Raw genomic sequence first — 27,510 nt, 5'->3', positions numbered from 1 at the left:
TTTTTGGGTGAACTCAGACCAGATTAAATTCAGATTAAAGTGAGTATTTACATTTAGAACCTGGCCTAGCTTGCAATGCATTGTCATAAAGGCTTTAAAGGAGCATTATACATTATTGACAAAAAATATTTTGTTTGAACATTAGGAAGAATGAACTAGAGGGTTCTCTCCAAGTGGTAGAATGCCTTTTTTTTTAATTTCCATCCAGGTCAGCAGTTGCTACTGTGTCTGCTTTGTTTCAGTCTGATAGTGATTTGTTTCATTTTAACCTTGTGTTGACTTCTTGGTCCAAAATTTGCAAGTGTTGCACAATACCAAAGCAAGGGGATTGGAGGCAGAGCAGCACCACTGTGAAACAGGGAAATGCAAATAATGAAACTGGGACCTTGGTAGGATGTCCAAGAGAGAACCAGAGGTCAGAGGCTCTACAAGTAAAGGATGAAGAACTCACCCTGAAAACTTGCTGCAGGATGAGGTTTCTGGAAACTTCTCAAACTTTTTGGTTGTGTTTGAATAGGAAGTGCCTTTAGAGCAGCTTTTCCTGTGGTCTTATCTCAGGCCTAAGTGCAAAAATATACAACCTGTTTTCTTTTCTCCTTTAAAATATTTAACTCAACATTTAAAAACCTCAGCAGAAGAAAAGCAGTTTTGGTTCAAGTAGTGAGAACAGGCTTAGAACAGTTTTCACTACCCATATCCTTTTGCCTAGTTCTAAATAGTACAAAGGACTTTTTCAATTTGTATGAATGAGAACTAGCTTTAAGTTAAGAAACTTTCTCTTAAAATCTTAACTTCCAGGACTTTCACTTCCCTCTTTAATGATGACTGAAAAGAAGAAAAATATGAATCGTAACGATGTCTTGTAAATCAAATTGATGTGTTTGTGTTGTAGTTGGATTTTTAAGGCCTCTATCCCTTTTCTTGTATATTCTTGAATATATTACTTGCTGACATGGTGTTCCTACTTAATTTTTTTCTTTCCTGCTTCTTCTCACAGCTGTTTCACTGGGTTGTTTTATATCTGCATTTAAAGCAATACCTGTTGCTTTGCTTTTTTTGTTTCAAATTGTTCAAAACCACAGAAAACGTCAGTTGTCCAAATATTAATTATCATTAAAGAGTATTCATATTAACCTAAGATTTCACTAAGTAACAACTGAAGAATTACACCTTCAAAAGCTTATAATATTGAATAACTTGTGTATTTTCCTCATTTAAAGAAAACAGAGATTGTGGTGTTCAGTAGTTCCATAAAGTTCGTCTTGTTGCCTTTTGCCTGAGTGGTGGTGGTGTAATTATTCTCTAGGGGGGAAATGCTTTGAGTAAATGTATGAAAGGCATGGAATAGACATTATGCAACTTGGATCAGTTTTGTGAGGCCTCAGTTTTATAAAATGTTCTACTTTTAGTCTTCTGGCTGGATAAATACAAGCTGAGTAAATCCTGATCTCATGGAAGCTCTTAACACTTTATTTTGCCTCAACACTTAACAAGCAAAGCTATCTCTCTTGACTCTGCTTAGTTGCAGGAGCTGATTTTTGAATGCCCCCTTTTTTATTTTCACTGTTCATGGAAGATTACCTTTCATGAAAACAGAGCTCTTTGGTGACTCAAACCTTTGAACCTGGTAGAGTGGCACTTCCAAAGGTGGCTCTGATCTAAGAATCCAGACCCATTCTCAATTTTAAATACCTTTTCCCACCTACTACTCTTTCCAGCTCCACACCTAAATCCAGAGTGATTATTCTAGAAGTTGGAGTTGGCTCCCTTACAGAGAAAGATAGATTTTAATCTAAGCTAAAATTGGTTTAAAACCTGGATGAAACACCATTTAAATCTTTAAAGTAGAATAAAACAGATGTGAAAGTTAAGCTGTCTGCAAGTAAAATCCAGTCAAGTAGTCTGGATCCCATCCGGATCCAGAAAGTCTTAATTTCTAGCATTTGTAAGTTTTCTGATCTTTTGGGTTTGGATTAGGCTTGTCTGTCAGTGCTAAATCAAAAAGTTGTTCCCTATATTGGCTTCAGCTCAAATCCCTCCTCATCCTCATCACAGGGGAGAGTCCTCCTTTGACCAGACTTGTGTGCAGAGCTGAGTTCTGCTTTTCTCTGTGCTGTTGGTCTCTGTGTCCACAAGCAATACTTGATTATTATTGGAGGGCTGAGAAGGCCAGAAGAAAAATTCCACCCTCTGTGCCCTCCTCCTCTCCCCCTCCCCAGGCTCCTCTTTTGTGGTCCTCAGCGCCAGTGCAAAGCGTTCTGTTCCTGCAAAGGAAAGGGGTACCTCAGCTTCCCTAAAGGACCATTAGAAAACTGTAATTTCAAAATGAGTTTCCTGTCCAAGGAAGAGGGCTTAGCACTTACAAGAACAGTTCTCCACTGTACGAGGCAGACATTTCAGTTTTATGAGGAACAAATAAAACATTCCTCTGTGCTTTACAGGCGTAACACTTTCTGAGAGTCTTTAGTCACAAAATGGGTGTCTGCACAGTGAGGCTGATCAGCTGCAGAGAGGAACACGGCCTGACTGTTCAGCAGAGGTGGGGGAAGCAGAGACAACCCAAAAAGTAGTTTGCTGTTTGCAACCCTTCCCATGCTTCATAGTAAAGTCTGAGATACAAACAAAGCCACTCCTAGGCTAGGGAGGGAGAGATTTTGACCTTCCTGCAGTGCCTGAAAATCTTGCTGAGGTCAGTGGGATGCACGGGGTGTGACCCAGAGCACAGCTCCTCCTTTGGAAGGTGATGCAGGTCTCCTGTCACAACAGGCAGCTCTGTGCAGTGCTGAGTGAGAGCTAAACCTCTGATGCCTGAACTGTGGCTTTTGAGAAGTATGTGAAAGGATTATGCCAGCTTAATTAAGTTCTTTAGGGGTGTGGAAAGCACAGTCAGGTTGACCTTACCCTGCTAATCCTTCTTTAAAAATAAATTAGAGCAATTGTTGTCAGCGTGATATGCTGAGTTACTTTTGGGGGCTTAGACTTAATATTCTACCTCACCCTACTGTAAAGTTAATTGTGAGCTTTGAAGAACACAAAAATAGCAAAAGCCTTCCAAAATCCTTGCTGAAGCTTAACTGTAGAACATCCAGAAGCAGCTCTTAAGTTCTTCAGTCAGTGTCGTAACTAGCTTAGTATGGGACTTAGAATGAAAAATAGTGGTAGAATCATGTTAAATTCAGCCTAATGAAAAGCCACAGTCTGTGCTACACAGTACTACTTAAGATTTACTGTGTGTTATGGTAAAGGCATGTGGTTCATGTGAACTTTGATTTTACTCTTTTTCATTTCCAGATTAATGTCTCAGTTCTCTTTGCCTCTGAATGAAGCTGCTGGGAGAGCTTTCACAGTGTATTCAGTTGTTAAACGTGATATCAATCTCATGCCATATTCTGATGTTAAATTTTAATATGCTAGTGTGTAATGGATGTAAAAAAGGCATTTTTATTTTCCTTTTTTTTTTCTCCAAACATTACCAGGTTTGCAAAAGGAGCTATGCCAAAAGCAACAGTAAAACACAGTGTACAGGGGGAGATGAAAGGTTATGTGTAATGGAGACAGCAATAGCACAGAATTGCAAAGTCAGATAAACATGTTATGTCATTTTTTTAATTGTTCCCCAGAGTTTCTTGTAATTAATTTCATCCTTTGCCTAGGGATTGTTGAGTTGAAGACAGATAAGTTAGCAGGTAATGCTCTCTTCATAGATCCTTTCAAGGGAGCAAATTAATCTTTCTTAATTTCAATACAAGTCATCATATGCACAGCTGTTAAATGTATTTTGTCAGGACTGGAAATTTCTTCTAAGGAGATAATTTACTATGAGCAAACAAACATGATTTATCATTACTTTTCCTAGTCAGAAACTTCTTTTCAAAGAGGAAAAAAAAAATGTAAATCATTAAGTCAGTTTAGCAGCAGAATTTGTATATTCAATGTCCTAACCTGGATATGTGCTTCCATGCTTCCCTAATGTTAACAATGAGAAACTGAGAAACATCCCTTTTTCCAGTTGTAAAAAAAGTATAAGCAATGCAGGCCAGAACGCACATTTCTGACAGGTTTGAGGAAAAGAAAAATATCAATTTTATATCTAGTACTTCATCACCTGATGAAGAGGGAACTGGAAAGATGAACACATGGTAGCATTGAGAAGACTGAAAAGCCAAGAGTCATGGGGAACTGCTTTAAAAGGACAAAAAAACAAATGTTTAGACTACAGGACTTGAAGTGTACCTTTGCCCTTCTGTGATTAGAAATATAAAAAAGAAAATGATAATTTTAGGGTTAGATATCCGATGAGCTATTGATGAGGTTATTCTACACGAGTTAGCAATAGCATTATGTAATTCAGATACCTTTTTGCATGGATAGTAAATAACACATTGATTTTTCTTCATGATCACAATGTAATTAAAAGGTGGTTTACTTTTTCCCCAGCGGAAATTCTTGAATTGGCTGGAAATGCAGCAAGGGACAACAAGAAGGGTCGAGTCACTCCTAGACACATCCTCTTGGCTGTAGCAAATGATGAAGAATTAAATCAGGTAAGAAAAAACTCCTCTGTGTGAGGACTTTTAAAATTGTCTTTCCATATAGTTGAACTGTAGCTCAAGATCTCTGCTTATTGAGTAGCCCACCAGGAAACAGCTCCTTCACTCACAAGCACACTGCCTGTGTAACTAATGGCAGCACTCAGCTTAATTTTATATTCCAGGACTCTTAAAATGTAAAAATGTATAAAAATGCTGTGGAGGTGTAATATGACATTTGCTCACAGTGACTTCTGTAAGACTGAGATATCATCATAAACTCTACAGAAACATGGAGAAAATCTTACAGATGCTTTTTGTTTGTTTGTTTGTTTTTGGTTTTACCTTGAAATAGCTTAGGACTCAGTGGAATCTGTCCACATCCTATTGAAGTCTGTAATGGCCACCACAGGTCTGGAACTCTTGCAAATCTGTGTCCTTTGCAGATTTCAAGATTTTTTTTGCTAAGTTAAAGGGAAAAAAAAACCAACAAAAAAAAAACCCCAAATACATTATTATTAGTGTTGTGGTGTCAGCCATGGGCACTGGCTGGGATTAATGTCCCTTGATGTGAGGTGCTGTAACAACATGTCTGAAAATATACTTTTTCCAAACCTGTGCATGATGATGGAGCAGGGATTAAAAAAAAAAAAATCTCCAAACCAACCCCCTTCTGGCTTTGTCTGAAATTTGGTACTACTTTCTATTCTTCATCCCTGTGTAAGTTTGGACCTTCACTGAGTTGTGGGTTGGGGAGCAGTAAACATGAACAGGAAGGTGGGACTTTGATATCACCTTCTTTATCCTCTCAAATAAAGAGTCCCAGTTAGATGTATAAAAACTGGGTTACTGTGGTTTTAAATACAGAACGTGATCTTTTTCACCTCTGCTTTTAAAGGCTTGAATGAACTGCACACTTTTGAATATTGATCTGCTTTTCTTCAACTACATAAAGATTTTTTTGAAGAAAAACTTCCAGGTATAGAGATTTGTATAAATGTTACCCTCCATTTGAAGCTTCTTTTTTCTAAGAAAAAAATAGCACTGTTTTTAAAAAAAGCCCTTTCAAAAAAAATCAGTATTTGGGGCATACAATGAGTTCTCCACAGTGTGGTACCCATTGCACTCCTGTACTGTGGACTTGGGGTCCCAGCCCTCATGCAGGCAAAGCCCTCATATCTATGGCCAGGGCTGTCCTGGTTTTTAGTTGCTGGGTAACACACTGCATGACTTCACAGAATCAGAGCTGCTGTGAGCCCAAGAGATATTGACAGTACCATGCATACCTGCAAGAAGACATATTCCTGTTACATTAAAAATTTACTGTATGATCCACTCAATTTTATCCATTTTATGGATAAATGGAGGATATTTGTTGAGAAACATAAAAGCATCAGCTAAAACTTGGGGCAATGTGCAAAGCTTGCAGTACATGCTGTTTTCTTAAATGCTGAAATTTGTTATCTGCAACTTTTCTTTCTCTTTCTTAGCTATTGAAAGGGGTCACCATAGCCAGTGGTGGAGTGTTACCCAATATTCACCCAGAGCTGCTGGCAAAGAAGAGAGGATCAAAAGGAAAACTGGAAGCCATCATCACCCCACCTCCAGCAAAGAAGGCGAAGTCTCCATCACAGAAAAAAACTGTGTCAAAGAAAACAGGAGGCAAGAAAGGGGCAAGGAAATCCAAGGTAGAGTCATCTGCTCATTTGTAAACCAAAGAAAGATCAGGGCTTTTTAAAAAATTCCTAGTAATTAAACCTAATCAAAGTGAAGTATGGAGGTGAGGGGAACAAAAGGACCAAAATGTAATTTTTTTCATACAGTAGGAAACTAAGAAATAATTTTTTATTTTTTTTTTTAAGCTAAGGAGAACATTCCTTCATTCCTTTTTTGAGTTTCAGTTTGTAAGAGGAGGGAATCTTTCTTACATGTGCATGTGTAACCAAGGCCCATTATTATTATTATTTTTTGCAAAAAACCCCTACTGTCTAGCAGTCGATTATGAAAGTAGGAAGAAAAGCACACAAATTTCACAGGAAATGGGCAATGCATGTGAAAAGTTGCCTTCCAGGTCAAACAAAGCATCTGTATTCATCCTGTATGTTTTTGTTTGTGTTTTTTTCTTGTTACTCTTCTGATTGTTTCACTTTTTTGGTTTCTAAACTGTTTAGTTTTGTCTTTTAGAATACTTATTAGCTGGCATTTCAAGAACAGTGCTTCTAATAACCATGCACTAATAATTTTCCCTAAATCTGGAGTTTTTTTTTCCCTACTACTTACAAAGGCAGGAAGTCTGTTGTGGGGTTCTGTTTTTCTTCCACACAATAAACTGTATTGTCTGCTTACTACATTGGTCTTTGGCTAACAGCAAACTTCAGGGGAACTGAAGTAGGAGCCATGAAAATCTAATTTTCAGAACATTTGTGTAAAGTAAAGCATGGATACAGCTTTTAGAAGCTTGCATCTAAGTCATTTTGGTTGCTCAGCCACAGATTTCACTTCTGTATTTTGGAAAGGGACATTAGGTAGCTCAGCAGAGGCATTGCTGAGGCACCAAATATTTATATTAAATTATAAGTAGTAATTTTCTTGAAAAATTGAGAAGACTTTTTAGCAGCAACTGAGTTTATAACCACAACAGTCAAATCACTATCTGCATGAAGCATCACTTTCAAAATGTTCCTAGTTCTCATTTCTATTCAGTAAATCAATTAATTCCTGAAACCTATAATTTTTTTTTCAGTAATACAGCTGAGAAAAAATGGTAGTGGGAGGGAACTCTCCCCTTGCAACTTACTGGAGATGAAGGTGATCCTGTCAAAGAAGACAGGAGAAATTTTTAGCCCATTTTCTTCAACTGGGGAGATAAAAAGTAGAGGAATTCTTCTGATGCTGTCCCAGAGGATGGCCAGATTTCAAAGCAGTTTGTGAACTCGGGGAGCACCTCCCTCTGCAGAGAGAAAAAAATGATGCTCTTGACAACTCTGTTTTTACTTTGAGTCTGTCCATACATGTAACTAGACAGGTTGTATCTATAAATGGTTTTTTTATATGCATCTATAAATACATTGTCTTTTTCCACACAAGCTATTAGTAAGTGGTTAAAAGTTGAGGCAACAACATTTATGACATCTGTCCCACCCTGAGCAAGAAGAGGCTGATGTAGATACACAGACACTGAGGTCATTTTTTCCTATTGATTCCTTCAGATGTAATCTGTCACTTCAGTTAGAGACTAAAGAAGATTCCAGTGTGTGTACTGGGGTTTTATTGCCTGCTAAGCATTTCTGGCATGACATAGATCTTAGTGTTATTAAGAGGTGTTTTTCTCTCAGCCTTGATTTAACTAATTAACTGGATTTTTGGAAGAAGAAGCAGGGAGAAGTGAGCAAATCGGCCAGTGCTGACAGTACAACAGAGGGAACTCCTGCAGATGGTTTCACAGTCCTGTCCACCAAAAGCCTGTTTCTTGGCCAGAAGGTATGCTCCTGCATTGTTATAAATTAATACCTATTTTTCAGTGCTGCTTAGGGAATACCCCTTCCCACCATCCCTTTTCCCCCAAAAACATCAAGGTTTGATGGACGCTTCCCCACTGAGCACATGAGGAGGTGTCTTATATTAATTTCTGAACATAGAAATTCTCCAAAATTACATTGAGAACATTTTAAAAATACATATAATGAGTTTTCATGTGGCTGCACAATTAAATGGAAGGAAAGCCTGTGTGCTTTGTAATCTGTCTCACTTTATTTGTAAACAGCATAATTGTTGCAGCTAAACTTCTGCCAAAGATGAGATGCTGCTAAGAATAAAATGTCTTTTTTAGCAGCTCACTTCTCTGCTGATGTAAATGATTTACAGTTTTTTTTATCAAAACCTATTTTAGGTATTTGTTCATAATAGTGATTTTGTGTTTTGTTCTGCTTTGTTATTTACAAAAGTTAATGCTGTGCAATAATGAATGATGCTTTTATGGAAACCTAGAAGTCAAAGATCCTTTTTTCCCTGTGAATATGCTTGGGGTGGTTTAATACAAATACATATCTGCTTGAGGAGAGGATCCATTTAAAGAGACAATTCATTAAAATAGTTTGGGCTTTTATCTTGAAACCTGCCTTTAGTTCATGATAGAAAATTTTGTTAAGTAAAGCTGCATCTTTCTTCTATCATTCAGTAATCAGGCCATTGTGTTGTGTCATAAAAGATGAGCCATTGTCCATTGTGGAATGTGTCTCTTCTGACTCATCTTTATTTCATACTGAGGTTGTTCTCCATTTATCCCTCCACAGTTTGTTTGCTGAGTTTAACATGCATGAGAGTAATGTTGACTTTTTTGCAAGACTTCTGATTTTCCACATTTAATTTTACAGCTAGGGCTTGACTGCTGCTTTGGCAGGTTTTTCAGTTATTTGACTGCTACTAGGGAGGTTGTTTTGAACATATTTTTAAAAACATTTTGACTAAATTAGAACCCAAAATTCATAAAATACATTACTCTTTCAAGAAAATAAGTAACGTCAGACTTTTGGACCCGATTTTGATCTCCTTTTAGTTACCATAGGAAACCTGCAGTAAGACCTAGTATTTTGTTCCAGCAAGACTGACACAGCAAATCAATGGGGCTTTGCTGTCAGGCTCAGGGGAAGAGAATCATGAGCTCCAGGATTGCTTTAAGCTGTGGTGAGCAAAGCTAGTGCCTGTTGTAGAGCTTTCCAGTGAGTTGCTTGTACTGGGAAATGCTATTTCCAGCTTTCTCATTCACTTGGGGTGAAAAAATTACAGATATGACTTGCTCATCCCCATACTGGTTCATTATTAGTTAGCCCTGCACATGAGAGGGGCCAGGTCTTAGTCTTTATTTATAACAGTACATATAATCAAAAGGAAAATTAACAGAAAAATGAAAAACCTGCTTGTCCCTTATGAGGGAAGACTCCAAATGAACTAGATTCTTTTCAGAGGGGTAGAGAGTCCATAGGTTCTGTTGAGGTTTGCCTAGCACAGATTATATATTGCTTTTATTTCCCTGTGAGAAACTGTCTTTAGAGGCAGTAAATCATTTATTCTGATTTACCCTCAAAAGAGCACATTTAGACCAACCTAAGTTCTTTTAAGCACCAACCTAAGTTCTTTTAAGCATGCACGTTAAGACTGAAAATGTGGAAAGCATAAAATGCAAAAAACCTTTCTTTGTACTGCATTGATCAAAGAGATTTTACTTAGCATAGAACCAACAAAAGCTACTAGAAATATTTTCAGAAAATTTCCCCGAAATTGTTTTCAAAATTGTGAAAATAATTTTGATTTACTAGTGATAAAAAAGATAAAACTTCCAATCATGGGACTGAGGGGAGTTGAATGCATCCTCTCTCCTAAACATGAGGTGTGTTTTGTGTGGGCCAGGAGGTTCCTGGGTGGGACAGGATGGCTGCAGCTGCCTGCAGGCTTAGCAGACTGTGCTGGTACTGATGGTGGTTGTTAATTATTTAAGTGGCACATGGAGGTCTCAAATAATTGCTTTTTTTTTTTTAAATTTACAAGTGTAACAATCATCTATGAAAACTCCAGTGCTTTCAAATCAGTTAAATGATTCCTTGCCATTTCTACATGCAATTGCTGTTTAAAAAGATGTTACTGTTTTTGAAAATATTTATATCCAATTCTGAAGAGAAAGGTTTTGTTACAGCTGTCTTAAATTAGTGCCACGTGGTACTCATAAAAATAATGAACAAAGAATTTTCTTCAATAGCAATTCTAGAGAGTAGTGTTGCAGTTTGATCCCTTGGACTTGTGCATGTTGCTTTTTTTCTTGAGTGTGAGGGCAGAAGGTGTTTGCTTGGAGAAGTATCTTCTCCTCAGCATAGCCTTGCTCTCCTTAAGCAGCTTTTTGAGGGAAGGAAAAAAAAAGTCTGCTAGTCTCTTGGGCAGGGAGGAGGTGGTTCAGCTGGAGGCCTGGAAGTGAGGACTGATCCAAGAGACATAGTTACACCCTTCACGTGTATGGTAGGAAAGCTTAATATGTTAAAGCATTTTGAACATTTCCATTCAAAAAGCCAAAAATATTTGTATTCATTAGTTATTTTTCTTGAATTTGTACATACAGATTTTCTGAGTACTTTTGTGCTCTGTGTGTTCTTAATAACCTACAGTGCAAACACAGACACACAAAACTGAAAAACCTAAGCAAATAATAGGTATCTCTCAAACACCCTGGAACACCTTTAGAGAATGTCTCTTTGGCCTGGAAAACTACTGTCTGCTAGATCAGGAAATAATTTACTAGGAGCAGAAAAGGAAGAAAATAACCCTTTTCTGAGTATTACATCAGTCATAATTGCTTAATGGGAAAAATCTTTTTCTTGGCTCCATGTTTGCAGAACGGATAGAGAAGGGTTTTCTTTGCAAGAATGGCTCTTCATCCTCCTAAAATCATGGGGTTGATGACTGAAAACACAAATGACAATGTTACAAACCTAACTTTGTAGAAGTACTGAGACTGCAATAAATCTTTAGGTATCTGCTAACTTCCAGCTAGAAATTCTTAGAGGTCAGGACCTAGCAAAGAACCTTTCACTTATACTTGTAGAACTGTGTTAGAGTTACACTAATTAAGTATTAAAATCTAGTAAATACATAAATGATTGCACATCCTACAAGTGTCATCCCAGGGGACATGTGGTATCCTGCACAGCAGCTAGCTTGGTTTTCCTGAGGCAATTACAGAGTAGAGGCTTGCAGAGACCTCAGCTTGTTGTTTGCAAGAGGCATCTTCAGTTTTCTGTATGAAACTCTTACCAGAAAAATGTTCAAGACTTTAAAGGTAATTTTGTCTGAACTAAGAAATGCAAGGCTTGGCTCAGAGCAGACTCATGGATGTGCTAAGTGCCACCTGCATTTTGTCTAATTAATATTTAGTTTAAATGTTACCTGAAGTTGTGTCCATTCTTTGCTGCACACCTACATGCAAGTTGTGCCTATTTTTTTTATAAAGCAGCCTTTTAGGGGATCACTTCTGTCTAATACATGCTGCATACTGCTGGGCAGTAAAATTGAGCAATTAGTCATTGGAGGGTTTGTTTCTGTGGGAAAACTTCTGGTTTCTTTAAAATAGTTTTTGGCAATTAGCTATCACCTTTTGAAGCATTTTGTTGTTGCTGTTAAATTAAAACTTTAATAACCAGCTGGTTGCTGTGTAAATCCCATGTATGAGAAGGAACAGAGAGATACTAAAGGTCTGAAACCAAAATGGTCTGCAGGCAGTAGATCAGGGGCAAAAATGTGTAGAACACAGACTTAGGGAACAAAGACTCAACTATAAAATGAACAAAATACGCTTAGGAACATACTAAAATCTCCACAAAACAGTCCTGGTGTGTGCATGTTTTGTTGTTTGGTTTTTTAAGTATTTATTTATTTACTTCAAAATTCATGAAGTTTCTTTAACATTTTGGTTTGATTTGATTTGACTTTTTATTTGAAACAGCAGTTGCTTGTAGTCAAACTCAAGACTCAAACTCAAGTATGAATAACTTGCCACATGTGAAGTATCAAAGAACTCTAAGCTGTTTGGAAAGCAAGCTTCCTTAGATTTTATTACAAATTCCTGAACAGTCCCCTCCTTAAAACAGGGCTGAGTTACACACATTTTTAGTAAAAATCTCCCTATTTAGAGGGAACATAGTTTACCCAAGCAACATATGCAAATTGGATGAAAGTGCAGGCTTTTAAAAACAGAGAAAGTCAATTCATATAATCCCATGAATGGAATGGAAATATTATTTTCATAAAACTTAAATATATGGATATCAGCCTCCTTAAATGACCCACTCACTTGTATTGGTTACATGAATTGGCTCATATTCCCTATTAATAAACTCAAATACACATGGGAAAGATGTGAAGAGTTAAGTTTACAAGATGTGGATTAAACACTAAGACAAAATTTAGTGATGATGAGAGAAGTTGCTGTGCCTGCAGGTTCTGTTATGCTTCATAGGTTGAACCCAGCAGGCTCTTGATTAGAAGGAAAGCCTGGCTTAACTGCAGCTGGCTTCAGGACTGGAATAATGAATGACAAGTTCCTCAGTCCATAGTTCCTTTCCATGTTGCCTGATAAGCTACTAAAAAAATTGATGATGTAGACAATGTATTTATGATGTAAAGTTTGTGATGTAGACAATGTATTTCCCCATATGGAAGAGTCTGGAGGTTTTTTTGTGCTTTATAGTGTTTCAAATTTTGGTGGTAGTAAACTTGGTGAAATCAAACTTCCTAACCCAGGTTCCAGAGCCATGTTACAAGGCCCTGGGGATCAGCTTCTTCAACCACCTGTCAGTGTGCTGCAGTTTTGACTTCTGCCAAGTTTGGCATTTGCATCAAATCTCAAATGAAGGAGTTGTTTCTGTGCTGTGGGTCACATGCTGTGATGAGACACCTTAACTGCCAGGAGAAAGCAAACTCAGCTATCACTTTACACCTCTGAGCAGTTCCAAAAAAACAGCCTCACTAGTATGGCATGGCAGGATCATTCTCATTGCAGGTCTGGTTTTATCAGACTTCTTATTTTATATACTAGTATGTAAGCCTTGCTCAAAATGTGTTAGAAGTTGAAATCTGCACTTCCTCATATTTAATTAATTTTTTTTTTCTTTTTTAAGAGCACAGATCTGAGATTAACCTCTTGATACCTGTGCTAACTTCCTCACCTTATTGTTATTCCTGTGGGAAATAATTTTATCGTGATTCAGACTGCAATTGAGAAGAAGCTTTAAATATCTGGAGTATTTAACTCCTAATAAATAGTATTTATATTAGAGGAGTTACTAGGCATGACTGGGTGAGGTTAAAATCCCTATTTTCATAAATGACAAAAGGAAGTTGATACTTAAATTATTGAGGTCTCCCTCATCTATAGTTGGAGGAGAAATAAAGACCATCCTATAATGCCAAAGTAAGAATTCTAAATAGTGGTCAGCATAAAGCCAAAACAGAGCTCATTTGCAGGTAGATTCATGTCCTCCCAGTGTGAACAGTGTTTGAGTCTTGTGTTTGAATTTTGGTTGGTTTTTTGTTTTGTTTTTTTTTGTTGAATAATGACCCTCTTTTATGATCTGCTTTTTATTTTGCATATTTGTTTGCAGTGATGCTATCTCCATCTGTGTTGCAAAGCTCACTTTTCTGCAGCTTCTCTGTGATTTCCCAGCTGTCCTGTTATTTCCCACCTCATGCTTTTCTTTTCAGCTGAACCTTATTCACAGTGAAATCAGTAATTTAGCCGGCTTCGAGGTGGAGGCCATTATCAATCCTACCAATGCTGACATTGACCTTAAAGATGACCTAGGTAAATGGGGCATGGGTTGACACAACTAACGGTCACATGGAGATTATGGAACCCAGAATTTACTCTCTAGGGCTTCATACATTTTAATAAGAGCAGAAATTCAAATCTTGCAGGATCTGTTTTGTTGGAGAACTATATTCAAAAAGCTTTTTTCACCAAATCTGAATACTTGCGGCTATTCGCTAGTCTTCAAGTTGATTTCAGTTAAATCAAATTATTTAAATTCTTTTCCATAATGATCATATGTGACTGTTAGCTACTTTGGGGGGTTTCTTACTTGGATACTTTGAGGACTAAAATACTTTTTTGTCAGGTTGTTTTCAAAATAAGCAGTTTCTCCATTCTAACTACAGTCTCAAGAGATTTTTCTGAAACTCAGGCACCAGTCTTTGAAAGAGGAGTGATGAAAAAATTAACCATCCCCAAATCTTTCTTACCTTGATTTTATGTTTAATTCAATCAAATCATCTGTTTCCATTATGCTTCAATTACTCCTTGTCACTTTCATGTTCATGTGAAAACAAATACTGACATTACACCAACACTGAACTTGTACCTACTACCACAGGTGGTGTATCACTTTTAAAGCTTCTCTCTTCTTTCAGATTGAAAAAAAAATAAGATGGAATAATCCTTCTTCAACAAAAGTAATAGAAAATATAACTTTTATTAATTATGTACTGTATTCCCTTCTTATTTGATTATACCTGCTGCTGTCTTTTTTAAAAGCTTCCTCAATGGAATGCAACCCGTAATTCTGCCACTGCATTTCTTTTGGGAATGTACACGTATAATTTAACAAGAAAAATATTTAAGAAGACTAATTTTTAAATCAGCCTTTTCAGAAATGTGTCTCAGCCATCCCAACCCATAATCAGCAAATATGTCTTTAAAAATATAAAATCAATCATTTACATTTGTTTAGACAAATTCTTTACAGCCCTGCGTGCAAATATATGGTTTCCTCCATATGAAGGAGACTGTAATCTTTAGAAATAAAGTGATGAATTGCTCTACAAATAACTGTTAGTGCCTGTCAGCTTATTAATGCTGACAACATGGAGAAACTAGTTATTTTGTTTGGCTTGATGATCCTGAATTTCTTTTTTTTAAACAGATTCCGTATTTTAGTGTCATGCTCTGTGGGGAACTGGTTGTTCTAGGTTTCTGCAAAGTGCAATGGGGTATTAGCTGATTTTAAAACTTTGGAAGTTCTCGTGTGATTGCTCTGACTTGTCATTTTAACATTTATTTGATCATGTCATACTCAAGATCCTCCTCCTGTTCCCTACACCCCTTTCTCTACACACACCTGCACACACCACTCAGCATACTCCTTTGGCGCAAGGTTTGGAGATGTAAAGGTAGGAAAACTATGGACGTTGGTACATGTGTAAATGTAGAGCCTGTGCTGGGTCTCTGTCCAACGTGGTTGATATACATCTGTTTACCTGTTGTAGTTGCAAGTTGTACAGGCTGACATTGCCACGATCGACAGTGATGCTGTCGTTCACCCGACAAACTCTGACTTCTACACCGGTGGTGAAGTAGGTAATGGCAAGTTCAGTGCTGCCGAGTTTGTATGTGTGTGCATGGTCAATCAGCAGCCACAAGCTTGTTGTAGCTATGCAGATCTGCATTCATTTCTCACTTCCAGCAGTCCTGACTGATAATGAAAAGAAAGGAATATGTGCCCACTCAGGAGGCCTTTTTGATTTTTAGCACCAAATCAGATTTTTGGAAGTAACAATGGAACGCACCGCCCAAATTTGAAGTGCAGGGGTTCAGTGCAGGCATGTGATCAGTTCCCACATGGTTTGTTTGACAGCCCAAACACCTGTTCTGAGTACAGTTTGAGACCTGAACCTTTAGATTTCTAACCAGTTCCAGTGTACCCTCTCCAGGCCAAGTTTCAGATGTTCACATCTGACATGCTGGATCTAGCCCCAACTCTTCACTTTGGTTCATATTTTGATATTTTACTGCATGGACCAATGACCTTTCTGGCCCTGCTCAGTGGTCCTCATGCCCTCAAGCACACAGCTCGTGGTGCTACATAGATGTTTTAGGTCATCTAAGCTACACGTATGAGAGCAAACATGACAGATATCTTAATTCAGCATCTTGAGTGTCCCCTGAGTAACTCTTGCCTTGGTAACACCCTTTCTGCCTACAGTACTTCAAGGATTTTGTAAAAGAGCAAGAACAGCAGCACTTTAACTGAGCTGCTTTGGTAATTTGAGAAGACAAATCAGAATTTGGGCTGAATACAGCAGTTGCTGGTAAGGGTGATGACACACCCCATTTAAAAAGTAAAAAAACATGCCCAATTCCAGCCTCTGGCCTTAACCACATGGTTGCTGAGCAAACTGCCTCCCTCCATGCCCAAGGCCATGGCTCAGTACTGGCTCAGAGGTGTCAGTGTCCTGCTGCAGAGCTGGCGTGTCCTACACCTGCTTTTCTGAAGGGGCTGCTTTGGCTCACGTGCAGGTGGATGTAGCTCTGTATAGACAGTTGGAGAAGGAAGAGCTGTGACTTGGCTGGCTAAACATAATGCAGAGACATTAGAAGTATCATAAATACCCTGTATCTGCTTCTAAAGTCTGTCAGACTCGTGTAGCTGATGTGCTTGTTTCCTCCCCTTTGACAAAGAAATGCTTTGCTACTCTAGAAAGAAAATCGTCTCTCAAATTTCCACTGCTCATTCCTTAGTTTAGGTTCCTGTTGCATCTGACTGCTGTAAGAAAGAATAGAAGTGCACAAATGCTTAGCTTCCAATGATTAACTTTTACCCATCTAAATTTTTTTTTGTTGTTGTTGGTTTTTTTCCCTAACAATTTAAATGTACTGGGGGCTTATCCTGAGAATTATACAGCCTAAATTTCTGCTAACGCTGTTTTCAACACTGATACCAATGCCTGCTTGGAAAGCATGAGATAATGACCTTATTCTCATGGGAGTGACACATATTTATGCCTGTGAGCAAAAACACTACTAACCTTGAAGCTGTGAAGCAAGACTTCCATCAAGAAACTTCCTAGTGTAGGGGAAAATGGTTAAATACAATATGTCCTTTCCTAGATTAAGCTAATTTACAACAGTTCTGTAGTACAATTTCAATGTAAATCCTCACTATTAATCAGAAAAAGAATATAATTAAGGAGTAAATGCAGAAAACCTCACTGATTCATACCAAATCAGACTTTTGTTCTTCTTTCTAACAGATCTGCAAGAGTTGAGCTCAGTGAAATAAACTGACAGGGTTGTTCATTGCTTTTAATTATAAATTAATTCCCAGTAGAAGGGAAAAAGCTGATCCTTCTGGATTGAATTAAACCAAACTAGGCTAAACTCCATTAAATGTACAACAGCTTTGCAATGACAAAGAAATGACCTTCTTAATAGATCTTTTCTGTTCCTAGGTTCTGCACAAGGCTTAATTATGTTTCCCCTTGAAACAAGAGAAAATAAGGATTATGAATGTCATGGGTTTTAGGACTGATCTGAGATTGGACTCAGGGGGAACATAACTGGAATATAGACAAATATAAATAGGAATGATCCAGGAATACATACAACAAGAATATAACTGAAACAGAAGACTTGTTTCCTTCCCTCCCCATCCTTTCTTGGGGTGATTTTATAAGACCCTGGTGCCAGCCCTGTCTGTCAGCAAAGGCCATGGTGTGTCCTGCCCTCTGGCATATCACTGCCTTTCGAGGGCACCTCAGTTCTGGGGTGGCTCTCCTTTCCTAGCATGCTTTTGCTGCTATAAATAAAGCCATTACTGTCTTTCCTAAGATATTTGTAAGATGGTGCCTCCCGCTTGGTCACACGGGGATAGATAAATTTGAGTTTCAGAAAATTCCTAGTGAGGAGTTTGTCTGAATAAACTTAGACCAAAGTATTATTAAAAAAAAAAAAAAAAAGCTTAAATGAGCACAAAAAGCAAATTATACATTGACCTACATAGTCTGGCCTTGCAATGCAGCTTTTGATAAACACCCATTATGAATTGGTTGTGAAAAAAGCAAAAGAAAAGACATAGTTTTTCTCATTGTCCTCAGCTTTTATACCCTGAGAGCAATAAACTGCCAACAGCAAAATAGACAGGGTCACAGTATTTGAATGAACAAATAAATGCATTGTTTTCAACTTTTCATCTGCATTTTAGAAGAAATTTAGCAGTGGTGTCAAAACAAAAGCATCTTGCAGCCCTCTTAGTTTTTGGAGCTATCACCCTATTTAATAAACTGAATCTTGGAGGAGGGGCTCTGCTTCCTTGAGCATACAGTATGTGCACTTCCATCAGAAAATGTGGGGTTTCTTTCTTCATCAGTGGAAGTAAGGGTCTTCACCAAATGAATGCCTACATCTTTAGAGATCATAGTTCTGAATTTTTGGAAATCAGTTTTCAAAGTAATATCTCAAATCAGAGCCTGTATGATATCACTGCTTTTTACTTATTGACCTTTATAATTAATATGCACTGTGCAAAATTCTGTGGGATGCTTATGTAGTTAGGAAAATGCTTTTTGGGGCTATTTTTGTTTTCTTTTTTTAATATTAATATTTAAAACTAGAGCTGCAAAATAAGATCTAAACCATTTAGTGATGGACTGCCTTTGGAAACAGCATACCTTTTGGTTACCCTGAAACACTGCACAGCTCTTCTCCTCCCAGAATGACTTTGTCCAGCTCCTTAGCTGTAGTTAGAGAAGTTCATTGGAGGAATATGTTCCTTAGAGATTCTCCTGATTTCTGAGGCTCTTCCTCTTGGTTAAAGGTGGCTCAACAAGCTGGGCAGTTACCAAGTAAAGCAGCCCGCTGCATTCACGAGACTGTTTCATTCCTGGTGCCACCTGTTGGGGTCAGGGACCAAGATCAGGTGAGTTTCAAATTCTTATTGTGGCAAATGGCTCTTTAAAAGAACTTGTAAGAGAAGAGGGGATATGAATCTTAGGGGAAGGAATTATGAATCTTCAACCACTCTTGAACTAGCACATTCTTCTGGAACATTTCACACTAACAGGTGCTCATGATAAGGAAGGAGGTAGGGATGTCATGTCAGATGTTTTGACATTAAAATCAGAGTCTGAGAATGTTAGCCAGGGATGCCAATGCAAAGTTTTTGGGTTGTTAGGGTTGTCTTTCTTTGGTTTTTTTTCTTTCTGTTGTCGTTGTTCTTCTTTAATGAGTAGCTAACCCTGAAGTCCCAAAAGGTTTAGATCTTACTTTGCAGTCCCCCCCAAAAAATAAAAACGTTTGGGCAGAAAACTTTAGAGTGATGTAAAAACAAACAAACAAACAAATGATGATTCACTTTGTCTGCTGTGGAAACCTGGGATCAGAGGATTAAAATACCAATTCTCTGTTCAGGAAGCACTTTGGAAAAGAAAGGAGGCAAGGAGTTTGTGGAAGCTGTCATTGAGCTTCGCAAAAAGAACGGACCCTTGGACATAGCTGGAGGTGAGGCTCTGCGCTTCGGAAACCTGCACACCCCCTGGGGGGTGGGGGCTGTTCCTGCTGGCTGCAGGCAAGGTTTTATGGGTTACAAAATAATTTGTATTTTCCAAAGTTAAAATACACACACTGCGTCTGAAGTAGCCTTGACCAAAGCATCAGGGAGGTGGTGGAGTGACGTAATATGGCAATTAAAAGCAGGCTGTTCACAGGTAGGTGCACACACAGGGAAGGCTGATTGTAAGGGCACAGTTCAGCAAAGCAATTAATGAGATGCTTATTTTTCAAACCAGGGGAGTCCAAACTCTGTTAAACATCTGCTTTGCTGAAATGCCGCTGCCTTTCACTGAACTTAAGCATGTGCTTAAATTTAAGCATCTGCTTGGGTACTTCGTTTAAGCAGTGCCAAAATCATCACTATAAAAACTTATGGCTTTTTGATGCCTGGTTATCAAAATTTCTGCAATATCTAAGGAAAATCTACTATATAAGTAATAAGGTTTGGTCATGGTGATATATAATTTTACACCATCTGTGAAATTGCTGATATATGTTGTTCATATAGAAGGCTGATTCTGCCATCTGTGTTTATGCTATAAAAATAAATACAGTTTGTGCAGTTTTGTAAACGAATTCTAGCTAAAGCTGAAGGGGAGATACAAGACTTCAGCTCTGACAGGGAAAAATTACAGCTGTTTACTTTTGGGGCTTAATATTTTGGGGCTTTCCCTTGCTTTTTGAAATTTGTAATCAGCTTTTCTTGGAATTCTTCTGCAAAAACATGTATGATCAATTACTTTTTCTTTTTTTTTTCTATAATAAGTATTCCTTATTATCCCAAACCAAAGAGCTTCCAAATAGGTTACAAGTTGGAGAGAAAAGATTGTGTCTATGGTTCTCTGTTTCTACAACAAAAATATAACTTTCCCTTTCAGAGCATTTGCATTTGAGGTAAGGGACAACTGCTTTTGGTAATTAACAGTTGTCCTCAACACAATCCTAATGAGTTCATTAATGAATACCCTAGAAAACACCCCCTCAGAAATAGTAAAGTTTGTGATGAGTATCAATACAGTATTTTATTCCTTCAGGATGAAGTTATCCACATTTCATATCCAAATGGAGATATATGAGGTGCTTTTGATAGATTTTTCATGGAGTTATGATGCATTTTGAATCTGCCAAAATTTAAGTTGCACATGATGACAAATTAACATTCTCTAACACTGAGGCTTTTCAACATGGTGAGACTGCAAACTCATGAGAACATAAATGCTTGAGCTTCCATTGTCCTTCCAAATGTTACTCTTCCAACTAAACTGTCAGACTGCCACAGAACAGTCTTTTTTTCTCTTTCCTGCAGCAGCTATAGGATAGTATCCATATGTGATGATTGTGCTTCCAAGAAGCACTTCTGCAATACTAAAACAAGAGCATGTAAACATTCCAGAAGGGAGTGGAGGATTTCTGGCCTCTACAAACCTTTACAAACTTGCTCTCTGTGAAAATTCAGTCGATGCTCTTGTGAGACAGTTTTTTCTAGCTCTTTTTCCTCTCAACTTGTGATTAGGGTGTTTTTCTTTTCCCCCTTTTTTATTTAAAAACCCCACAAATCAAAGTTGCAAGTTTTTAATTGCAAACACAGATGTATGTGTTCAGAAATGGCAGTGATCCTCTTACCTTGTTTTGTGGCAGGCAGAGCACAACCTGTTGTTGCTCTGTGATGGCAGGTGGTAAACCCAGATGTGGTGTTCTGCTTAGAGAAGGCCTCTTGTCTGGAGAATCCCTGACTGGCAGTAATTTATAGGCAGGCTGTGTTGCATCATCTCAGCCCCCAGAGACCCATGGGAGTATTGTGATGATAATATATGATTAGAATACTAAAAATGCTCCTTCATTTCTTTGTACACACAAGGCACTTCCTGTTGGTATAGAAACAGTGTGAATTAAACACTGTGAATCTATGAAAGCATCCTCTCCAACTGTCTGACAAGAATGTGATGAAAGAGAAATTAAAACTGGTGTCGTTTAAGTGGTCTTGCATGACCCATGCACAAAAAAGCATAAATAAGCCTGAGCCCAAAGCTTTGAAATCACACAAAATGCCATCTTTACAGTTACTCAGAAACAAAGCTGGAAATAAGGCAAAAATCTTAATTTACATCTTTTCCAGCCTTTCTTACCACTCTTCAGAGTGAGTAGCTCTGACCTGATCCTGTGTGCACTGTAATGTGACCAGCAGCTTGCTAAACAATCTGTATTTAGCAGGAGTAGATGAAGGTAACACAAGTCAGAATTCTGTGCAACTGTCCAGCATCCTGATATTTACTGTAGCTCTGCAATAAACTCAACCAAAGCAAGATCATCCCTGGAAGGGGTTTATGCCCTAACAGATTACTGCCTTCTGATGCCTGACACAAGTTTGCACGGTCCCCAATACAAATGCATTTCCTTTGATGTCAGCCATGAATTCTTGCTCTCTCTAAAATAAGCTCGATCATAGCTATGAGTTATAAATTACTGCAGCAAAGCACAGCTGGAAATGGAAAACACACAGTCTCTGTAATCATGTTGTTATATTTTAATGCTGTGTGATTTGTAATCTAAACCAGGGGCTATATGAATGTTTGTCAGTTGTTTGGGATTTTAATCAGGAATGCACTCTTTTAATCCCGAGGAGAGGAAAGCAATTATGTTTCACTTTGGGTTCTTACTAGCTGTTGTCAGTGCTGGCCACGGATTGCCTGCAAAATTTGTGATCCACTGTAATAGCCCAGGCTGGGGCTCAGACAAATGTGAGGAGCTGCTGGAGAAGACGGTGAAGAACTGCTTGGCTCTGGCTGATGAAAAGAAGCTGAAATCAATCGCGTTCCCTTCAATTGGCAGCGGCAGGTAAGGCTGTTCCACAACCCCCCTGCTTGATGCCAAATAGGTCACGTTTTCTAAGTGCTCTCACAGGTGTTCCAGTCTTTTTCTCAGGTACAAAACCCATTGCCACAATGCTGACTTTATTCCCCTTCGTTCAGATCAGTTCCCTAGTTGAAATGTTGCTTCTATGTTCATGCATGGATCTGCAGCATTCTCCTTGTTCCGGTTTGGACTTGTCAGGGTTTGACACTGCTTAATACTGGTTCAGCTTGTAGGAATTCCTGCAGAATCCTAATTTTATCCTAATTTAACGTAGTGTGTGTCAATAGGTTTAAGTTCATAAAACAAACTTTTTAATAGGATGGCCAGAAGAGGTGGCTTAATATTCATTTAAGCAGCAAACCTGACGTGCCTCCAGTGCAGGATTTGCAGAGTCACTTCAAGCTTTCACCCAGAATTTGTAAGCTGAATTCCATGCAGTTTACATCATGGGACTCTTTCAAGAAATGACCTTAAAAGCCTTTGCCAATATCTTTGAAAGCAAAAAAAAAAATTAAAGTTAAGGTCCTCTGGTATTGTACAGGATGCTCAGTGCCTTTGAAAGCTGGATCATGTTCTTAAGAGTCTGGATATGAGCTATAATTTTAGTTGGAGGCTCCTGGGTTTGGGAAGAGAGGTTTAGAACACTTGACCCAGAACAATGGCTCAGTATGAAGACCTGGTTAGACCAAATTTAGGCTGAATTACACAGTTGTGTATTTAATCCTGGACAACTGCCCCTTTTGAATGTGCCAGGAAAGAAGGTGACCAATGCACAGCAAGAATATTCTTCCCATAGTGCCATGTTGCAACACCAGATTAATTCCTTCATACTCAGTGGGATAGGGCAGGAAGTGAATGACAATAAAGTATTACAAGTTTCACTAGGGTAGTAAACTTAGATGACTTGCATCAGGCAAAGCTCTAAATAAGGTTGATTTCTGTGGGCGTCATTTTAAGGAGATAACATGAACAAACTGTATGGAATGAGAGGGAAATAGAGCAGAGGGTTCATGCTGATGTGTTGAATTAGCTGTCAGGTTCACAGGTTAGTCAGTACAAAGAGAAACTCTGAGCTGCTCTCTAGGGGAAGCTGTATTCCTCCCCAGACTGGAGAGTGTCTGTGGAGTTGTTACATGGGTGCCTGAAGCAAGACTGTGAAGCCAGGCAAAGATCCATTCCCAGCCCTTGTTGTGAAGTAGCTGGTTGGTATTGGAAGATGGTGAAACCCTGAATAATCACGAGATTCACATTGTGTTTTGAAATCTGGTTACTGACAGGCAAGATCTGTGGCTTAGCTCTCTACTTGGCACAGGCATGTCATTCTCACTCCAGCCAGTTGAGGTGGTGCTTTGGAAAGATGGAGAGGGATCCAACAGGCCTTGACAAACAGATGAGGTTTTATATTTTCCCTTTTTTTTTCCTTAATTAGAGATACCCAAGCATAAATCAATTTTGGAAAGAACTGAATATATTCTGACAAGGCTCTTTACTTGTTTTTATGAAGTCAGAGGCGTTAAAAAAAACCCCTAGAAGTAAAGCTTTGAAAGGCAACAAATGCCAAAGACACCACATGTATGCAGCTGTTCAAGTACAGACATCTGTCAAGCAGACATCACCCAATAAACCCACATAAACAGTTTAATTCTCTTTTATAGTGAAGGAATAGGATTACATGAGGGCAGTTCAAATAAATCACAGGGGGAAATAAAATAGCATGCTTGTAGCATTCAGTGGGCCAGATGCTCAGCTCCAGCTTTGTGTGGAAAGCACAAGTTGGGTGCTGTACAGAGGTAGTCTGGAGTTCAGTCTGGTAGGGCCAGCAGGAGAACAGGGAAAGGAGAGGTAGGGATTGAACATAAGATCATCCTGAGAGTAAAGATCTCATTCAGAGGCTCTGGCTTTGATCTGAATTGACCCTGGCTTGACTAAAGTCTCAAAACTGCCTTTTCACAAGAATTTAACTCAGACCCGTAGATCAATGCAAGAGGCTTCTGTTTCTTGTAGCCCACACGTGGCCAATGGGCCAGCATCTTTCTTCTGATTTTTTCTGCTCTCTTTCCTTTCTTTTAAGAGAGTGGTCCTAAACAATTTGCCTTACTCAGCTTCCCTTTGTGCTGCTGCCTCCCTTTGACCAGGCTGCTGCTTTTTCATTTGTCCTATGGCCTCCCTACCTTGTATTACTTCAGTGATCCCTGTGAGCAGTTAAGAAACAGTGTATACCCTGATTTTGATGCTGGCCAGCATGACAATTCCTGCTCAGGGGCATCCTCAGAGATCTGTTGAATATATGCCAGGATGCAGGATTCATAAGGAACTAGCAAGTGATCAGATGTGGAGACACACTGAGTCTGTGTCTTTTTCTCCACATAAGCTGACAGTAGGAAGTAGCTCCTCTGTCAAAACTGATCTCAGCTGATTAATGTCTCACTCAGCTGACTCTCCCTGACCAGCTCATTTGGCTTAGGAAGATTACAAGGTTTTTTTCACAATGCTGTTTCCTTTTCTTTAGTAAAAAATAAAAAATAGTAAAAAAAAAAATTGGTCATTTTCAGAAAAGAAAGAAACAGCACGAGCTATTTCATGTCATCATCACTGAAATATCACAAACATTACCTTTGGACAGCAGGTATAATATCACATTAGAGGCAGCACTACATCAGAGTTGCTCTCAGGCTGTATTTTATGGCAGGGTAATGTGCAGCAAGCAGGCCATGACACAGGAGTTGCCTTTCTCATTTTGTGTCTTGCAGCCTGTAATGAGAGAGAGAGAGTACAAGAGTGCTTTATTATCAGGGTTGGGTGTTCCAGTGAGCAAGTGGAGTTGCAGCTGGCAGTGCCAGAGGTGAATATAACCCAGCTTCTTGGAATTGCTGAGGAAACTCTGAGAAACTTAGCCATCTGTGGAATTTGTAAATTAGTAGTAGTATTAATACTCCACACTTTGTAATGGGGAGTATGGACTATTGTATATTCTTAAGTGCATGTCAGGCAACCAGGTTGTGTTCAGTGGGCTCTTTCAAGTTATATTTGGGTCCTTCTTGTGACAGTGACCATGTCCCATCACCTGCAGGCTGCAGTGCACTTTCTGCAGCTTAGGGAGTGCTCAGACCTGGCCTGAGCAAAGCTTAGGCCACACTCAAAGTGGTTACCAGGTGTCATTTCAGGAGTTTGCCGTGACCTGTAAAACTAACAGTTCAGGTCATGGCTTTGTTCAGACTGTTTTATTTGTGCTTGGCCTGTTTTCGGATTAGATGAAGCTTTCTGACAAGGGCTGCTAGATAAAAGTATGAAAGGCTTGTAAGAGATGAGGCACTGAGCTTTGACATTCAGCCCCTGCAGGGTTTTGTCATCTGAGAAAGCAGCAGGGTTTGTTTTGTTTGTCTGTGGCTTCTCCAGAAGAAAGGGGCAGAAACCTCTTCTTTAGGCATTGCTAGAGGAGTAGAAAGGCCTCTGGTTTTCAGATCTCTGGTTGATACCAAGCAGATGTCTTTCAGATATTTTTCTTATGACTGTACTTAGATTGAATTAGTCTGTAATCATAAGTATGTAAGGATTGTTGGGAAGTGTTGCTGAGGCTGGCTTAGAAAAGCCATCAAGACCTTTAAGTTTGCCCTCAGGCCTGCCACAGCCACTTGGACTTCCCAAGATCAGTGAAGTTAAACTGAGCCCATCTGGACCCAGGAGAGACGACTTGCTCCCCTCCACTTTTTGTAGCGTTTTTGAAAAAATATAAGGATGCTGCTAGTGTTGTATCTTACTACCAAACTACTGCAACTCAGTCTCTCTCTCTTTGCAGTCTTCTTTTAAAAGTTGTGTGCAATTATTAACCACTGATACTGGTAAAACCCTTTTTTACTTTCTGTTTTTTTCATGCTTCATTTTCTATATCAAGTTCTCTACCCCTTTGAATTGTTCTTTGATGGTTGGTTTGCTTTTGGGACAGGTTTGACTGTAACTCTCTCTTACCATGCGTGCTGATTCCCTGGATGCTTCAGGCTGACTGACCCTGGGTTTACTTGTCTGTTAAATGAGAATAACTGACCCATTAATGTCTGTGGACTCTGCACTCATATTTTGGGAATGCTTTTCTTCTGTTTCAACATTTTAAGTCTTGCCTAAACAAACACGTTTGTAACTTCTAATTCAGACTGTAAACACTGGCTTTGGAACTTTATTTACCATGCTGTGGTAGAGAAAAGATGAGGTTCCCTGCAAGGTTATACCATCAAAATCTTGTTCAACAAGTCATGAATTTTTTCTTTCTTGTTTTGTCTCACCTTCCAGAAATGGCTTCCCAAAGCAAACGGCTGCTCAGCTGATCCTGAAAGCCATCTCCAGCTATTTTGTGTCAACAATGTCCTCTTCAATCAAGACAGTGTACTTCGTGCTCTTTGACAGTGAGAGTATAGGGATATACGTGCAGGAAATGGCCAAACTAGATGCCAACTAAGCCTAGAAAGCTCCAGTACCAGACCCCTCTTCTGCCCCTTGTCCTCCCCAAATCCTAACTCATTGTGACGCAGAGCATCCCTTATTTTAAATTTTGCTCATCTAGGGGAATAAAGGTGGGGTTTTTGTTTTGTTTTGGGGTTTTGTTTGTTTTGGGTTTACTTTCTGAAATGTTTTCTGTTGGCACTGATAGTTGGCAATACTGCTGTTAATGCACTGTATACCAGGCATTGTCTGAACTTAGTGTAATCTAGGAGATTTTATAGTTTTATTTTAATGAAGTATGAATTGCAGCAGAAACCTGTTAGGAGTATGTAGTCTTTTACTTGTGAAAGAAACAGGCCGACCCTATTTTGTAACTGTGTTGTGGTGCTTTATCAATACATCGAGTGGCGTTCCTTTCATTTTTTAAAAGAACAGATGCTATAAACCTACTTTGTGTTTGTTTATTGTCTTAATGATAAATCTGTAAGAAAAAAAAAAAGTACAGAAACCCTGTTGTCCTTAATTATATTTACAATTTTGAAATGGTGTGAACTGATTTAGTAAAATGTTTGAACTGGTGCTATTGGTGTACTTGAATTACATTTTCCCCTTAGGCCTTCATTTTCTAAATGCTGAAAACTTAGCTGAGGCAATAAATGAAAAAAAAGATGCAGTACATTCACATTTAATCCTAAATCGTGTGCTGCTGCTTTTGCATCGATTCTTGCAGTGGAAGAAAACTGAAGCTGCACTCCCCACAAATTTCACTAGGTGTCACTAAAAGGATTGAAATATAGAATAAAGCCTGAACGAGCGGGTACCTGAGGAAAC

General features: G+C 38.7%; 1 protein-coding gene and 1 long non-coding RNA gene across 6 annotated transcripts in view; one reads left to right on the top strand and one right to left on the bottom strand.

Moving 5' to 3' along the window:
• Positions 1–27,258, top strand: part of MACROH2A1 (macroH2A.1 histone) — a 43,921-nt gene extending 16,663 nt beyond the window's left edge. For 2 of the 5 annotated variants that reach the window (XM_071759092.1, XM_071759096.1), the window contains exons 3-9: positions 4,438–4,544; positions 6,020–6,217; positions 7,899–8,009; positions 13,773–13,872; positions 19,252–19,341; positions 22,053–22,227; positions 26,530–27,258. In XM_071759092.1, coding sequence (XP_071615193.1) covers positions 4,438–4,544; positions 6,020–6,217; positions 7,899–8,009; positions 13,773–13,872; positions 19,252–19,341; positions 22,053–22,227; positions 26,530–26,695 — 947 coding nt within the window. In that variant the 3' untranslated portion in view covers positions 26,696–27,258. Of the gene's footprint in view, positions 1–4,437; positions 4,545–6,019; positions 6,218–7,898; positions 8,010–13,772; positions 13,873–15,332; positions 15,424–19,251; positions 19,342–22,052; positions 22,228–26,529 lie in introns of all 5 variants that reach the window. The other 3 variants (XM_071759095.1, XM_071759093.1, XM_071759094.1) reach the window with 3 other exon arrangements.
• LOC139803184 (uncharacterized) lies at positions 1,448–19,331 on the bottom strand. Its single transcript, XR_011728928.1, has 4 exons — positions 18,513–19,331; positions 7,327–7,477; positions 4,427–4,515; positions 1,448–2,264 (listed from the first exon to the last, which is right to left on the bottom strand). It is a non-coding gene; the product is annotated as an uncharacterized lncRNA (long non-coding RNA).
• Positions 27,259–27,510: the final 252 nt, after the last annotated feature.

Source organism: Heliangelus exortis, chromosome 15 (genome assembly GCF_036169615.1).
Source record: "Heliangelus exortis chromosome 15, bHelExo1.hap1, whole genome shotgun sequence".
NCBI classification, from domain to species: Eukaryota; Metazoa; Chordata; class Aves; order Apodiformes; family Trochilidae; genus Heliangelus; species Heliangelus exortis.
The sequence above is the reverse complement of the archived record's forward strand: the minus strand, read 5'-3'. Positions and strand labels throughout refer to the sequence as shown.